Source organism: Nerophis ophidion, linkage group LG04 (genome assembly GCF_033978795.1).
Source record: "Nerophis ophidion isolate RoL-2023_Sa linkage group LG04, RoL_Noph_v1.0, whole genome shotgun sequence".
Lineage (NCBI taxonomy): Eukaryota > Metazoa > Chordata > Actinopteri > Syngnathiformes > Syngnathidae > Nerophis > Nerophis ophidion.
This window is the reverse complement of record NC_084614.1, coordinates 22,147,908-22,166,298: the sequence shown is the minus strand read 5'-3', so window position 1 is coordinate 22,166,298 and position 18,391 is coordinate 22,147,908. Positions and strand designations below refer to the sequence as shown.

The 18,391-nt window shown below is 38.9% G+C and overlaps 1 protein-coding gene across 1 annotated transcript in view; it reads left to right on the top strand.

Moving 5' to 3' along the window:
- Positions 1-18,391, top strand: part of LOC133551105 (ephrin-A3-like) — a 214,996-nt gene that overhangs the window by 183,093 nt on the left and 13,512 nt on the right. The window contains exon 4 of the mRNA XM_061897437.1: positions 2,996-3,073. Coding sequence (XP_061753421.1) covers positions 2,996-3,073 — 78 coding nt within the window. The remainder of the gene's footprint in view (positions 1-2,995; positions 3,074-18,391) is intronic.

Genomic DNA, 18,391 nt, shown 5'->3' with positions numbered 1-18,391 from the left:
GGATGCAACTCAGTATTCTTCTTCCTCCAAACACGACGAGTTGAGTTTATGCCAAAATGGATACATGGATGATACAACGGAGGATTGAGAGAATGTCATGTGGTCAGATGAAACCAAAATAGAACTTTTTGGTATAAACTCAACTGGTCGTGTTTGGGGGAAGAAGAATACTGAGTTGCAAACCAAGAACACCATACCTACTGTGAAGCATGGGGGTGGAAACATCATGCTTTGGGGCTGTTTTACTGCTAAGGGGACAGGACGATTGATCCATGTTAAGGAAAGAATGAATGGGGCCATGTATCGTGAGATTTTGAGCCAAAACCTTCCATCAGTGAGAACTTAGAATGGTTGACCAAATACTTATTTTCCACCATAATTTACAAATAAATTCTTTAAAATTCCTACAATGTGAATTCCTGGATTTTTCGACAGAAAACATCTTGATTTTTTTTGCAGATAAAAACCCTGATTTGTTCCCAGAAAAAATTGTGACTTTTTGACGTTAAAAATCCTGACTTTTTTACAGAAAAAATCCAAACTTTTTGGCGGAAAAAATCCCAACTTTTTGACAGAAAGAAACCCCGACTTTTTGACTGAAAGAATCACGACTTTTTCACCGAAACAATCCCGACTCTCTGACAGTAAAAATCCAGACTTTTTGACCCAAAGAATCCTGACTTTTGGACAGTCCTCCAAACACGACGAGTTGAGTTTATGCCAAAATGGATACATGGATGATACAACGGAGGATTGAGAGAATGTCATGTGGTCAGATGAAACCAAAATAGAACTTTTTGGTATAAACTCAACTCGTCGTGTTTGGAGGAAGAAGAATACTGAGTTGCATCCCAAGAACACCATAACTACTGTAAAGTATGGGGATGGAAACATCATGCTTTGGGGCTGTTTTTCTGCTAAGCGGACAGGACGATTGATCCGTGTTAAGGAAAGAATGAATGGGCCATGTATCGTGAGATTTTGAGCCAAAACCTCCTTCCATCAGTGAGAGCTTTGAATGGTTGACCAAATACTTATTTTCCACCATAATTTACAAATAAATTCTTCAAAATTCCTACAATGTGAATTCCTGGATTTTTTTTCACATTCTGTCTCTCACAGCTGAAGTGTACCTATGATGAAAATTACAGACCTCTGTCATCATTTTAAGTGGGAGAACTTGCACAATCGCTGGCTGACCCAACACTTTTTTGCCCCACTGTATCTTACCGGAAAAATCATTGGATTATTCGTCGTGCTGTGAGCTCGGCTCCTCGGCTTCTCCCTAAAACACTTTGTGTTCACCGCAAGCCGTCCGACCTCGAGGTATGTCTTTACAATCTTTTACAATCTTTAAAATCTCACTAAAACACGATTAAAACAATAAGCAGATAAGAGGATCTTCCAGAATTATCCTAGTAAATGTGTCTAATTACATCTGAAACGCTCACACTGCCATCGCCCGGAGCCCTCGCTTTTTTTTTTGTTCTTTCAATTCCTTCACTATCAATATCCTAATTCACGAATCTTTCATCCTCGCTCAAATTAATTAATTAACTTGCACAATCGGTGGCTGACTAAATAATATTTTGCCCCACTGTATATATATATAGAGACATGCTGTAATAACTTGAAGTAAATAATGAAGATTAAAAACAATTTACAAAAAAGCTAAAAGCTTACTTTTTTTTAATATTTGCTTAGTATTTATATATAATATAAATCTTTATATATCGAGAAAGGCCGGTCCTAAATAAGTAGGCATTTTCCACAGGTCTTACGAGCGTAACAAATACAAAAATGTCGCTCTGTTATAAGCAGCAGCCAGGAGGAGAGACGGGATTGAGGCTGGATCCAGAGCACGAGTGAGGACGAAAGAGAAAAAGACAATTGCTGGAAAGAAACTGAGAGAAAAATAAAATAAAACAATATTGTAACCCTAAAACAGGCTCTTGGTGGTGTGAAGAACCCCCGGGAGGGCAAGTCCAACACTAACCAATAATAAATAAATTACTTCTTACCATTAACGCAACTTCTTGAACATAAAAAAGCATGAAATTTGTTTTATATTTTGAACGTTATTTTTAACACTGTGATTACAAGTGGAATTATTTATTACTTGTTAAGCAATGTCAGCTCAGATTTATCCGATAGCCAGATGCAGTCATCAAAAGAGACACAAATACAAAAATGTGTGTGTGTGTGTGTGTGTGTGTGTGTGTGTGTGTGTGTGTGTGTGTGTGTGTGTGTGTGTGTGTGTGTGTGTGTGTGTGTGTGTGTGTGTGTGTGTGTGCGTGCGTGCGTGCGTGCGTGCGTGCGTGCGTGCGTGTGTGTGTGAGGCAGTGGTCGGGAACCTTTTTGGCGGAGAGAGCCAAGAAGCTAAATATTTCAAAAATGTATTTCCCTAAGAGCCATATAATATTTTTTTGAACAACTAAACGCGTGCATTTTTAAGTAAGACCAACATTTCCAGAGTATAATAGGTCTCTTATTCTTTGTATTAACATTGTTAGTCTGAAGTTAACTGTGGAGGGGGCGTGGCCTGCGGGCCTGCAGCAAAGCGGGATGTTGCCAGAACCGGCCTCTAAATCAGTGACAGGTGCGTAGAAGGCCCACCTGGGCCTTTTTATCTAATCACATGTCGCTCTGTTATAAGCAGCAGCCAGGAGGAGAGACGGGATTGAGGCTGGAGCCATAGCTCGGTTGGTAGAGCGGCCGTGCCAGCAACTTGAGGGTTGACGGTTCAATTCCCGCTTCCGCCATCCTAGTTACTGCCGTTGTGTCCTTGGGCAAGACACTTTACCCACCTGCTCCCAGTGCCACCCACACTAGTTTGAATGTAACTTAGATATTGGGTTTCACTATGTAAAGCGCTTTGAGTCACTAGAGAAAAGCGCTATATAAATATAATTCACTTCACTTCACATCTGGTGTGAGGGATTCAATATGATTTCTTTTAGCTTTATTTCAATGTTTGATGTTCTTTCTCTGCCAGTCTCCCAGGTGGACGACGACTCCAGCCAGACTTCCACCGCCTACACAGTGAGGCCGAGTATCAAAATACACAACATCGGTGAGTGACTCTTGGCTTCCTACGCCAATATTTGGCTGCAAAGTCTGTTTTCAAGCCCAACACACACACACACACACTTATACATACATACAATGACGCTAATGTGCTCGAACACGCCTTAACCGGTTGACGTCGGCCTTGCGACGCAGCTTGAGTGGCGCACAGATTGTTATTGATTTATATTCCGTGCACGCTCTGCCCACGGGCGTCTTTGTGTAAACGACACAAATGAATCCAATTATCACCGCGAGGTGAAAAAAAAAAATATTGACGTTATGTGCGCCCGTGTATTACCTTGTGTGGGCGGTCGGTGACGGCCGTGGTATCTCGGCGGCCTTGTCACGCTGCTGAGTAAGGTCATAGAAACATTCGCACTGGCTCCTGGTCGTGATGGCGCGATATCGCACAGCGATACTAAACCACAATGAAACAGACCTTATTACCTCAGAAGAACATTTCCAACGAACTACAACACTTACACACGTACTGGAGTCGATTGGCTACCGATCAGTATCGGGCAGTTTTTGGTAAAAATGTAATGTCTTAAAGGGGAACATTATCACAATTTCAAAAGGGTTAAAAACAATAAAAATCAGTTCCCAGTGGCTTATTTTAATTTTTGAAGTTTTTTTTCAAAATTTTACACCTATGCCTAAAAAAAGCTTTAAAGTTCATGATTTTTGCTATTTTCGATGCGACTGTACATTTCCCTGTGACGTCATACAGTGCTGCCAATGTAAACACACAATTGCGAATTCCACAGCAAGATATAGCGACATTAGTTCGGATTCAGACTCGGATTTCAGCGGCTTAAACGATTCAACAGATTACGCATGTATTGAAACGGATGGTTGGAGTGTGGAGGCAGATAGCGAAAACGAAATTGAAAAAGTAACTGAAGCTATTGAGCGAATAGCTATTGAAGCTATTTGGCGATCGCCTTCTAACCAACGATTGCATCTTTTAACCACTAATGTACTTGAATCTGTCGATTGGTAAGTGTTTGTTTGGCATTAAATGTGGGTGGAGGGAAAGACTGGATGCAAATATAGCTACAAATGTACATACGACTAACCTAAATAGCATGTTAGCATCGATTAGCTGGCAGTCATGCCGTGACCAAATATGTCTGATTAGCACATAAGTCAATAACATCAACAAAACTCACCTTTGTGATTTCATTGACGTTATCGTTGGAAATGCGTCTGCTTTGTGTGTCGCAGGGTATCCACACATTCTTGCCGTTTCTGCCATGTTAGCATCGATTAGCAGGCAGTGTTAATCGATGCACACTCCACGTAAGAGAACTTGAATCCGTCCCTGATCGTGTTGTTACACCCTCCGACAACACACCGACAAGGCGGTACGGAAAACAGTCGAAAAAAACGGAAATAACAGAGCTGATTTGACTTGTGTGTGTAATGTGTTTGGGAAAATGGTGGATTGCTTCCCATCTTGACGTCACGGGTGAAAGGTCATCGCTCCGACAGCAAACAATTGAAAGGCGTTTAAATCGCCAAATTCACCCTTTAAGAGTTCAGAAATCGGTTAAAAAAACGTATGTTCTTTTTTCTGCAACATCAAGGTATATATTGACGCTTACATTGGTCTGGTGATAATGTTCCCCTTTAAATTTTGGCCCACTCTGTATTTGAGTTTGACACCCCTGCACTAGATGGTAGAAAAGTGCAGTTGTGTGCATTTGACCCAAATGTCACACAAAATAGAAGCGGCTCAAACCTTTCTTGGCCCGCACAACAACATTCCAGGAGCTCTGCAAAGGTCGGAATGCCATGTAGAAAAGAGCTGATGTCGGCAAGCTGAGCCGCCATCCTGTTTTTCCTCCTTTTATACCACATGGATGCTTATGGCCATTTCTAACAATAGTTAATGACATGCATGAAATGTTACCTTACAGCCCTGATGGATCACATTGTACCTGCTTACAATTACACTTGAATACTTAGAGAGTTGCAAAAATTAAAAAAACAAAACAAAAACACATCAGTGCCGTCCTTGCAAGGTGCGAGACGACGGCAGCCTGCGGTCGTAGCAAAGTTATCAAAAAGAGCTTACTTACATTCCGCCATGCAGCAATCAATGTCAGCTTGTGTGGCCTTCATGAAGAGAGAGGAAAGCATGCCAAAGTGCCTGAAGGTGGGGGGCAAGGGAGCGGCTCACAGCGAGATAAGATGTCAGCTCGGATAAATAAAGAAATTGTGTAGCCAAGGTTGTGCCGCACCTGATTGTGGACTCGCTGGCAAGGTATGCTTGAGCATCGTCTATTTCCTGAAATCAATAACGTTGTTCGGCACAATATTTTGTGCAAAGTAGACGCTGGAAATGATTTGTGTTGCTTTAGAACAGTGGTTCTCAAACTTTTGGCTCTCGAAGTACCATCGCAATGACCGACATTAAAATGTGGTAGCGTGGTAGGCCCAAGTTTTCATTAAAAACAAGGCGGACGTTTCATTTAACAAGTATATTTAATGTCTTTGGCCACTGTAACATGACACACAGTTTGAACAGTAACACTTTGTTTAGATATTTAATTAGGTGATTTTTATAGTGTACCACCAGATGACGCCTGCGTACCACTGGTGGTACACGTACCCCAGTTTAAGGATCCCTGCTTTAAAATAAACATTATCTCCATAAAATTCTATGGAATTCTGGAATGTGTATGTATATATATATATATATATATATATATATATATATATATATATATATATATATATATATATATATATATATATATATATATGTATATGTGTGTGACTCCTCTCTGAGCTGCAACCTTATCGTGGTAGAGGAGTTTGCGTGTCCCAATGATCCTAGGAGCTATGTTTTCCGGGGGCTTTATGCCCCCTGGTAGGGTCTCCCAAGGCAAACAGGTTCTAGCTGAGGGATCAGACAAAGAGCAGCTCGAAGACCTTTATGAAGATGAAAAACCATGGACCCAGATTTCCCTGGCCCGGACGCGGGTCACCGGGGCCCCCCTCTGGAGCAAGGCCCGGAGGTGGGGCACGATGGCGAGCGCCTGGTGGCCGGGCCTGTTCCCATGGGGCCCGGCCGGGCACAGCCCGAAGAGGCAACGTGGGTCACCCCTCCAATGGGCTCACCACCCATAGGAGGGGCCATAGAGGTCGGGTGCATTGTGAGCTGGGCGACAGCCGAAGGCAGGGCACTTGGCGGTCCGATCCTCGGCTACAGAAGCTAGCTCTTGGGACGTGGAACGTCACGTCACTGGGGGGGAAAGAGCCTGAGCTAGTGCGCGAAGTCGAGAAATTCCGGCTGGATATAGTCGGACTCACTTCGACGCACAGCAAGGGCTCTGGAACCACTTCTCTCGAGAGGGATTGGACCCTCTTCCACTCTGGCATTGCCGGCAGTGAGAGGCGACGGGCTGGGGTGGCAATTCTTGTTTCCCCCCGGCTCAAAGCCTGTACGTTGGAGTTCAACCCGGTGGACGAAAGGGTAGCCTCCCTCCGCCTTCGGGTGGGGGGACGGGTCCTGACTGTTGTTTGTGCTTATGCACCAAACAGCAGTTCAGAGTACCCACCCTTTTTGGGAACACTCGAGGGAGTACTGGAAAGTGCTCCCCCGGGTGATTCCCTTGTCCTACTGGGAGACTTCAACGCTCACGTTGGCAACGACAGTGAAACCTGGAGAGGCGTGATTGGGAAGAATGGCCGCCCGGATCTGAACCCGAGTGGTGTTTTGCTATTGGACTTTTGTGCTCGTCACAGTTTGTCGATAACAAACACCATGTTCAAACATAAGGGTGTCCATATGTGCACTTGGCACCAGGACACCCTAGGCCGCAGTTCCATGATCGACTTTGTAGTTGTGTCATCGGATTTGCGGCCTCATGTTTTGGACACTCGGGTGAAGAGAGGGGCGGAGCTTTCTACCGATCACCACCTGGTGGTGAGTTGGCTGCGATGGTGGGGGAGGATGCCGGACAGACCTGGGAGGCCCAAACGCATTGTGAGGGTCTGCTGGGAACGTCTGGCAGAGTCTCCTGTCAGACAAAGTTTCAATTCCCACCTCCGGAAGAACTTTGAACATGTCACGAGGGAGGTGCTGGACATTGAGTCCGAGTGGACCATGTTCCGCACCTCTATTGTCGAGGCGGCTGATCGGAGCTGTGGCCGCAAGGTAGTTGGTGCCTGTCGGGGCGGCAATCCTAAAACCCCTTGGTGGACACCAGGGTGAGGGATGCCGTCAAGCTAAAGAAGGAGTCCTATCGGGTCCTTTTGGCTCATAGGACTCCGGAGGCAGTGGACAGGTACCGACAGGCCAAGCGGTGTGCAGCTTCAGCGGTCGCGGAGGCAAAAACTCGGACATGGGAAGAGTTCGGGGAAGCCATGGAAAACGACTTCCGGACGGCTTCGAAGCGATTCTGGACCACCGTCCGCCGCCTCAGGAAGGGGAAGCAGTGCACTATCAACACCGTGTATGGTGCGGATGGTGTTCTGCTGACCTCGACTGCGGATGTTGTGGATAGGTGGAAGGAATACTTCGAAGACCTCCTTGTCCAGGGTGTATGACGCCTTCCGCCCGATTGTAGCTGAGATAGGCACCCCGCGACCCCAAAGGGAATTTGCGGTAGAAAATGGATGGATTGATAAAAATCCCCCTGAAGAGCAGGGAATTTTTTATTATCTAAAACTCCCCTGAAGAGCAGGGAAATCTGCAAAACAAGCTTGTAGGGATAAAATAGCCTACGTATATATATATATATATATATATATATATATATATATATATATATATATATATATATATATATATATATATATATATATATATATATCCATCCATCCATCCATTTTCTACCGCTTATTCCCTTTCGGGGTCGCGGGGGGCGCTGGCGCCTATCTCAGCTACAATCGGGCGGAAGGCGGGGTACACCCTGGACAAGTCGCCACCATATATATATATATATATATATATATATATATATATATATGTATATATTAGGGCTGCGAATCTTTGGGTGTACCACGATTCGATTCAATATCGATTCTTGGGGTCACGATTCGATAATATATCGATTTTTTTTTTTATTCGATTCGATTCTCGATTCAAAAACGATATTTTTTCGACTCAAAACGATTCTGTATTCATTCAATACATAGGATTTCAGCAGGATCTACCCCAGTCTGCTGACATGCTAGCAGAGTAGTAGATTTAAAAAAAAAAAAAAAAAAGCTTTTATAATTGTAAAGGACAATGTTTTATCAACTGATTGCAATAATGTTAATTAGTTTTATTTATTAAACGAACCAAAAATATGACTTATTTTATCTTTGTGAAAACATTGGACACAGTGTGTTGTCAAGCTTATGGGATGCAAGTGTAAGCCACTGTGACACTAATGTTATTTTTTTTATTTGTATAAATGTTTAATGATAATGTCAATGAGGGATTTTTAATCACTGCTATGCTGAAATTATAACTAATATTGATACTGTTGTTGATAATATTCATTTTTGTTTCACTACTTTTGGTTTGTTGTGTGTCGTGTTTGTGTCTTCTCTCAATTGCTCTGTTTATTGCAGTTCTGAGTGTTGCTGGGTCTGGTTTGGTTCTGGAATTGGATTGCATTGTTATGGTATTGTTGTGTAGTGGTTTGTTGGATTGATACAAAAAAATGAGAATCAATTCTGAATTGCACAACGTATTCGATTCGATTTGAATTCGAATCGATTTTTTCTCACACCCCTAATATGTATATATATATATATATATATATATATATATATATATATATATATATATATATATATATATATATATATATATATATATATATATATATATGTATATGTATATGTATATATATGGCATGGTATAGCTCGGTTGGTAGAGCGGCCGTGCCAGCAACTTGAGGGTTGCGTGTTCGAATCCCGCTTCCGCCATCCTAGTCACTGCCATTGTGTCCTTGGGCAAGACACTTTACCCACTTGCTCCCAGTGCCACCCACACTGGCTTAAATGTAAAAAAAAGATTCGATATTGGGTTTCACTATGTAAAGCGCTCTGAGTCACTAGAGAAAAGGCGCTATATAAATATAATTCACTTCACTTCACACATATATATATATATATATATATATATATATATATATATATATATATATATATATATATATATATATATATATATATATATCACAACTTATTTGTAAATATTTTTTTTTTGTAGTGTTGTGACATTTTGGGAAAATCTTCCTGAATAGCAGGGATTTTTTTGTTATCTAAAAATCCCCTGAAGAGCAGGGAAATCTGCGAAACAGGCTTGTAGGGATAAAATAGTTTACGTGTTTTTTCCTGACCTAATGAATGTATATATATATATATATATATATATATATATATATATATATATATATATATATATATATATATATATATATATATATATATATATATATACATATATATATATATATATATATATGTATATATATTTGCATATTTTGTTGTTGTTGTAATGTTACATTTAATTAATGTAAAAAAAAAAAAGATTTGTCCAATGCAGAGAGTGAGGATCCAGCCTGGACCTACAGTGGATATTTGTAGATTCTGGGAGAACCCAGATTACGTCTTTAGACAAAAAAAAAAAAAAAGGCGATTGTGCAAACCCGGTGACGGTCTATGTCTGGATTCCTGCTGCATATTTGTGTAAGAGGATGACTCATTCATATGCAAAGAAAAAGAAGAGTGTCTTGGCTTCTGCTACTTTACGTCCGACACGGCCAGCTGCCGCCTGCTTGAAAGTTGAAAACACACCATTGGAAAAGCGACGAAAAGGTCAAATGAGTGCAAAAGCAGCCTGAGGTTTTTGCTGTTTTTTTTTGTTGTTGTTTTTTAAATACATGAAAGCAAAAAGGTCAACATTCCCTGGCTGGGAATGACGGTTGGTCCAGAGCGCTCGCAATCAAACGTGTGCTTAATGTAGGCCACAGCACTGATGTGAGGAAGAAGAGAAAGGAGGACAAGTCAAAACATATGAAACACATTCATCAATCCTGTCTGTGCTCCTCAGGGCTGAAGCAGCGTGGGTGTCACTTTGTTGCAATCCACTTGTCTCCTTACCACTCCAAATATCAGCGACCACACCCAAGGCCGTCTTTTTTTTTTACGATAACGTCGTTTCTGTTATGTCTCATTACATGCAACAGACTCTTAAATAGCAATACGACAATGTATTGCACCTAATAGCAATATTGCCATGTATCATGGCCATTATCGAATATGGATGTTGCTCCGTATCGAACCGGTTATGTAGCGTTGCACCAAATGCAAATAACAACATTGTTGGAATATCACCATATGCGGTACAAATGGAGATATCACACTGCATGCATTTTGTTGGTATCCATCTGTGAAAGTTCAATCCATAGTGGCTCCAACACAGCCGCGAGAGTTCAGTTCAAAGCGGATCCAAGACATATATCATATCATTATCTCTCTATTAACTGTCGACTTTTCAATGAATCCTATTGCCACCGCTTACACAATAATTTCATACACCAATAGCAAATATTGATATTAAACAGAATCGTCATTTTATCAGCCATAGTGCAGTATCAATACAGCACCAGTAAGTAGCAAAATCACAATATATCATATTGTTATCTCTGCATTAACGATCAACATTTTAATGTATCGTATTGCCATCTCTAACACAATAATATCATTACACAAATAGCAAATATTGATATTAAGGAGAATCGTAATTGTATTGCCCATTGTGCAGTATCAATACAGAACCAGAAAGTAACAATATCACAATACATTGTTATGTTATCTCTGCAGTAACTATCGACATTTCAATGTATCTTAATGCCATCTCTTAAGCTGCAGTATCATATCACCAGTAGCAAATATAAATACCGATCTTGGTGCAGTATCAATACAGCACCAGTAAGTAGCAATATCACAAAATATCATATTGTTATTGATATTTTATGGTTTCCTATTACCATCGTTCACAGTACAGTATCATTATACCAACAGCAAATATCGATATTGGTATCACTCTTGGTGCAGTATGAATACAGCACCAGTAAGTAGCAATATCACAATATATAGTATTATTATCTCTGCATTAACTATCGACATTTCAATGTATCCTATTGCCATCTCTTTCGCTGCCGTATCATATCACCAATAGCAAATATTAATATTGATATCGCTCTTGGTGCGGTATCAGTACAGAACCAGAAAGTAGCAATATCACAATACATCGTATTATCTCTGCAGTAACTATCAATGTTTCAATGTATCGTATTGCCATCTCTTCCTCTGTGGTATCATTTCACCAACAGCAAATGAAAATATTGATATCGCTCTTAGTGCAGTGTCAATACAGCACCAGTAAGTAGCAATATCACAATATATAGTATTGTTATCTCTGCATTAACTATCAACATTTCAATGTATCGTATTGCCATCTCTTATGCTGCAGTATCATTCCACCAATAGCAAATATTAATATTGATATCGCTTTTGGTGCAGTATCAATACAGCACCAGTAAGTAGCAATATCACAAAATATCATATTGTTTTCTCTTCATTAAGTATCGACATTTCAATGTATCCTATTGCCATCTGTGACGCTGCAGTATCATTTCACCAGGAGCAAATATTAACATTGATATCGTTCTTGGTGCAGTAAGTAACAATATCACAATATATCGTATTGTTATCTCCGTATTAACTATCGACTTTTCAATGTATCGTATTGCCACCGCTTACACAATAATTTCATACACCAATAGCAAATATTGATATTAAACAGAATCGTCATTTTATCAGCCATAGTGCAGTATCAATACAGCACCAGTAAGTAGCAAAATCACAATTTATCATATTGTTATCTCTGCATTAACTATCAACATTTTAATGTATCGTATTGCCATCTCTTACACAATAATATCATAACACAAATATAAAATATTGATATTAAGGAGAATCGTAATTGTATTGCCCATTGTGCAGTATCAATACAGCACCAGTAAGTAACGATATCACAATATATCGTATTGTTATCTCTGCATTAACTGTCGACATTTCAATGTATCCCATTGCCATCTCTTATGCTGCCGTATCATTCCACCAATAGCAAATATTAATATTGATATCGCTCTTGGTGCAGTATCAATACAGCACCAGTAAGTAGCAATATCACAATATATCATATCATTATCTCTATATTAACTACCGACTTTTCAATGTATCGTATTGCCAATGCATACCCAATAATTTCATACACCAATAGCAAATATTGATATTTAACAGAATCGTCATTTTATCAGCCATAGTGCAGTATCAATACAGCACCAGTAAGTAGCAAAATCACAATATATCATATTGTTATCTCTGCATTAACGATCAACATTTCAATGTATCGTATTGCAATCTCTAAAACAATAATATCATTACACAAATAGCAAAAATTGATATTAAGGAGAATCATAATTGTACTGCCCATTGTGCAGTATCAATACAGAACCAGAAAGTAACAATATCACAATACATTGTTATGTTATCTCTGCAGTAACTATCGACATTTCAATGTATCTTAATGCCATCTCTTAAGCTGCAGTATCATATCACCAGTAGCAAATATAAATATCGATCTTGGTGCAGTATCAATACAGCACCAGTAAGTAGCAATATCACAAAATATCATATTGTTATTGATAGTTTATCGTTTCCTAATGCCATCGCTCACAGTACAGTATAATTATAACAACAGCAAATATCGATATTGATATCACTCTTCGTGCAATATCAATACAGCACCAGTAAGTAGCAATATCACAATATATAGTATTATTATCTCTGCATTAACTATTGACATTTCAATGTATCCTATTGCCATCTCTTTCGCTGCAGTATCATTTCACCAATAGCAAATATTAATATTGATATCGCTCTTGGTGCGGTATCAGTACAGAACCAGAAAGGAGCAATATCACAATACATCGTATTATCTCTGCAGTAACTATCAATGTTTCACTGTATCGTATTGCCATCTCTTACGCTGCAGTATCATTTCACCAGTAGCAAATATAAATATCGGTCTTGGTGCAGTATCAATACAGCACCAGTAAGTATCAATATCACAATATAAGTATTGTTATCTTTGCATTAACTATCGACATTTCAATGTATCCTAATGCCATCTCTTATGCTGCAATATCATTTCACCAATAGCAAATACTAATATTGATATCGTTCTTGGTCCAGTATCATTACAGCACCAGTAAGTAACGATATCACAATACATTATATTGTTATCTCAACATTAACTATCAAAATTTCAATGTATCCTATTGACATCTTTTACACAATAATGTCATTACACCAATAGTAAATATCTTTATTAAGCAGAATCGTCATTTTATCGCCCATAGTGCAGTATCAATACAGAACCAGAACGTAGCAGTATCCCAATGTATCATATTGTTATCTCAGAATTAACTATTGATAATTCAAATCTCTAACACTACAGTGTCATTACACCAATAGCAAATATCGATATTGAGAAGTATCGTAACACTATCTCTCATGGTACAGTGTCAATACAGCACCAGCAAGTAGCGATATCGCAACATATCGTATTGTTATGAATAAAGCCATTTTCTTATTTCATACTGCCATGGCTCAGGCTGTAGTACATAAACCAATAGCAAATATCGATATTGAGAAGTATCGTAATGTTATTGCTCCAAGTACATTATCAATACATCACCAGCAAGTAGCGATATCACAATGTATCGTATTGTCACCCCGGCAATAACTATCGATAGTTCAATGTAAAATATCGGTGAACGGTTGCACTACAGTATCATTAAACCAAGTATCGTAACGTTATAACTATTGGCACTGTATCAATACGGCCCCAGCAATTACAGTTACTTTATTGTTAAAAGTAAAAATTTATATTGAGAAGTATCGTAACGTTATTGCTCCAAGTACATTGTCAATACATCACCAGCAAGTAGCGATATCACAATGTATCGTATTGTCACCCCGGCAATAACTATCAATAGTTCAATGTAAAATATCTGCGATCGGTCGCACTACAGTATCATTACACCAAGTATTGTAACGTTATCACTATTGGCACAGTATCAATACGGCCCCGGCAATTACCGTTATTTTATTGTTAAAAGTAAAAATCGATATTGAGAAGTGCGCACATCACCAGCAAGTAGCGATATCACAATGTATCGTATCCCAGCATTAACTATCGATAGTTCAATGTAAAATATTTGCAGTCGCTTACACTCTAGTATCATTACACCATGTACTGGTATGTTATCACCATTGGTACAGTATCCATACGGCCCAAGCAATTACCGTTACTGCAATGTATCATATTGTTAAATAAATATCGATATTTTAATGTTAAGTATTGTCACAGTAAATGTTGATACTGTAAAGTTTCGTATTTTCATCGCTTACACCATTAGCAATAAGCGATGTTTCATGTTATCTCTCACAGTACAGTATCAACACATATTACAATGTATCGTATTGATACCACTTGCACTACCGTATCGTTACACCACCAGGAAATATTGATACTACAATGCATCATACGGTTATTGCTCACAGTACAGTGTCGGCACACCGCAGCAGCAAGTATCGATACAGCACCGTGTGATATCGTCGTATAGCATTGTCTATTTAGTGCCAACGCCGCCAAGTTGATACGGCTTGCGTCAGGCAGGGAGTGTGACCGAGATGATACGGGGTGAGCGCTGACAGATGTGGAATGTTGTGTTCTCTCCCAACGTTGAGGCTTGTTCCGTTTTAGAACTGGAGCTGACGTCAAAGTGATCACATGACCGTCTTTGTGCGGCGATGACGCACCACCCCGGCATCCTCGCACCACGCCGCCAAAGATAACAAATGGAGGGTGGGGGTCAAGGAGCAACCCAGAAAGAATGCACCCGATACATAACAATATCGTAGTTGCTAGTACTGTGAACGATATCAATAAGCTATATCTGAATAATGATATTAGCTAAAGGTCTACTGATACTGATAGTATTACTATGTTAATGTTGATACTGTACCATGATTAATAACAGTATGGATTATTGGAGAAAGTAACAATGTTGATATTTGCTGTGATAACGATACTGTACTCTGCAACAATACATTGCGATATTGTGTCTATTTAAAAGTATAATGATACAGTAATGTGCGAGTGATACCAATACAATACATCACAATATTGATTATTTGCTACTGGTGTCACGATACAGTGAACGATACAATGTATAACATTTCTGTACTTCAGATGATGATATCGATATGTACTAGTGGCGTGTATAACTATACTGTATTGAGATGATAATAATGCTATTCTTAAAGTCTAATAATACCGTAATTTGAGGGATAACGATACAAAACAAGCAATATCGCTTCTATTTAAAAAATCTAATAATACTACTGTGAGCGATACCGACAGAATACGCTGTCACATCGATAGTCGATAGGTGATACTGTATTTTGGTGGCAACGATACAGTACATTTCAATATTGATATTTACTAGCGGTGTGTAATATTATTGTACATGATGTCATAACGATACAATACATTGCATCCTGCGATGAAGGGCGACTTGTCCAGACTGTACCCCGCCTTCCGCCCGAATGCAGCTGTGATAGGCTCCAGCACCCCCCGCCACCCCGAAAGGGACAAGCGGTAGAAAATGGATGGATGTTGATACAGTACCATGATGAATAACAGTATGTATTATTGCTAGTGATTTAATGATACAGTGCCAGGAAAAAGTAACAATGTTGATATTTGCTGTGGTAACGATACTGTACTCTGCTACAACACATTGCGATATTGTGTCTATTCAAAAGTATGATGATACAGTAATGTGCGAGTGATACCAATACAATACATCACAATATTGATTATTTGCTACTGGTGTCACGATACAGTGAACGATACAGTGTATAACATTTCTGTACTTTGAATGATGATATCGATATGTACTAGTGACGTGTATAACAATACTGTATTGAGGTGATAATAATACAATTTTTAAAGTCTAATGATACCGTAATTTGAGGGATAACGATACAATACAAGCAATATCGCTTCTATTTAAAAGTCTAATAATACTACAGTGAGCGATACCGACAGAATACGCTGTCATATCGATAGTCGATAGGTGATACTGTATTTCCGTGGCAACGATACAGTACATTGCAATATTAATATTTACTAGCGGTGTGTAATATTATCCTACACAATGTCATAACGATACAATACATTGCATCCTGCGATGGGGCAGCGATTTGTCCAGGCCGTACCCCGCCTTCCGTCCTAATGCAGGCTCCAGCACCCCCCCGCCACCTTGAAAGGGACAAGCAGTAGAAAATGGATAGATGGATGTTGATACTGTACCATGATGAATAACAGTTTGGATTATTGCTTGTGATTTAATGATACAGTGCCAGGAAAAAGTAACAATGTTGATATTTGCTGTGATAACGATACTGTACTCTGCAACTACACATTGGGATATTGTGTCTTTTTAAAAGTACAATGATACAGTAATGTGCGAGTGCTACCGATACAATACATCACAATGTTGATCGTTTGCTACTGGTGTCACGATACAGTGAACGATACAGGTACAATACACTGCGATTATTTACTAATGCTGTATAACATTTCTGTACTTCGACTGAAAATATCGACATGTACTAGTGGCGTGTATAACAATACTGTATTGAGATGATAATAATACTATTCTTAAAGTCTAATGATACCGTAATTTGAGAGATAACGATACAATACAAGCAATATCACTTCTATTTAAAAAAGTCTAATAATACTACAATGAGCGATACCGACAGAATACGCTGTCATATCGATAGTCGATAGGTGATACTGTATTTCCGTGGCAACGATACAGTACATTGCAATATTAATATTTACTAGCGGTGTGTAATATCATTCTACATGAAGTCATAGCGATACATTGCATCCTGCGATGAGGTGGCAACTTGTCCAGGCTGTACCCCGCATTCCGTCCGAATGCAGCGGAGATAGGCTCCAGCACCACCCCGTGACCCTGAAAGGGACAAGCGGTAGAAAATGGATGGATGGATGGATTAATATTTGCAAGTGGTGGATAACAATAGGGTACTTTTAATGATAAAGATGGATCATGCATGGTATCGATATTTGCCAGGGGTCTAGGAGATAAACGGATAGCAATATATTAAAATATCGATGTTTGCTGTCGGGCTATGATACTTTTCTTTGAGTGATACAATACGATGCATCACAACATAATATTGATATTTGCTATTGGTTTAATGATACTGTACTTTCAGTGATATCAATACAATAACTCACAGTAATGATATTTGCCAGGGGTTTTAATGATACTGCAATATCAGTGATAAAGATACAACACATGGCAATATTGATTTTTTTTTTTTAAATGTAATAGTGGTATAATGATACTGTACTGTGAGTGATAACAATACACTATTTCTGAAGAACGATTACATCTGAATATATTGTACAGTCCAGGAGGAAACAGACATCACACAAAAAATGGAGAAAGCAGGGAAAATGATAAAACACAACAGCTCGTCCCAAGAAAAAAACAACACATGCAATATCAACGTATGCTGCAGTGGATACTGTATCGTGAGAGCGATAACGATACGATGCATCGTGTTTTATGTTATTTTTTTACAACACTTTAAAGGCCTACTGAAATGAGATTTTCTTATTTAAACGGGGATAGCAGGTCCATTCTATGTGTCATACTTGATCATTTTGCGATATATTGCCATATTTTTGCTGAAAGGATTTAGTAGAGAACATCCACTATAACAGTGGTCCCCAACCACCGGGCCGCAGAAGAATTTTTTATAAAAAAAAAAAAAAAAAAATGTTTATTTATTTTTTATTTTTTATTAAATCAACATAAAAAACACAATATACACTTACAAATAGTACAACAACCACAAAAAACTCCCTTTTTCACGACAAAAACATCCTTTTTTCATGACAAAGAAGAAAAAAAGAAAAAAGAAAAAAAAAGGACATGTATGAAAATAGCTCAAATAGTAGCACTTACCAGTGAGCTGCCTCTATTTTTCAAATTGTATTTATTTATTAGCAAGCTGGTCTCGCTTTGCTCGACATTTTTAAATCTAAGAGAGACAAAACTCAAATATAATTTGAAAATCCAAGAAAATATTTTAAAGACTTGGTCATCACTTGTTTAAATAAATTCAT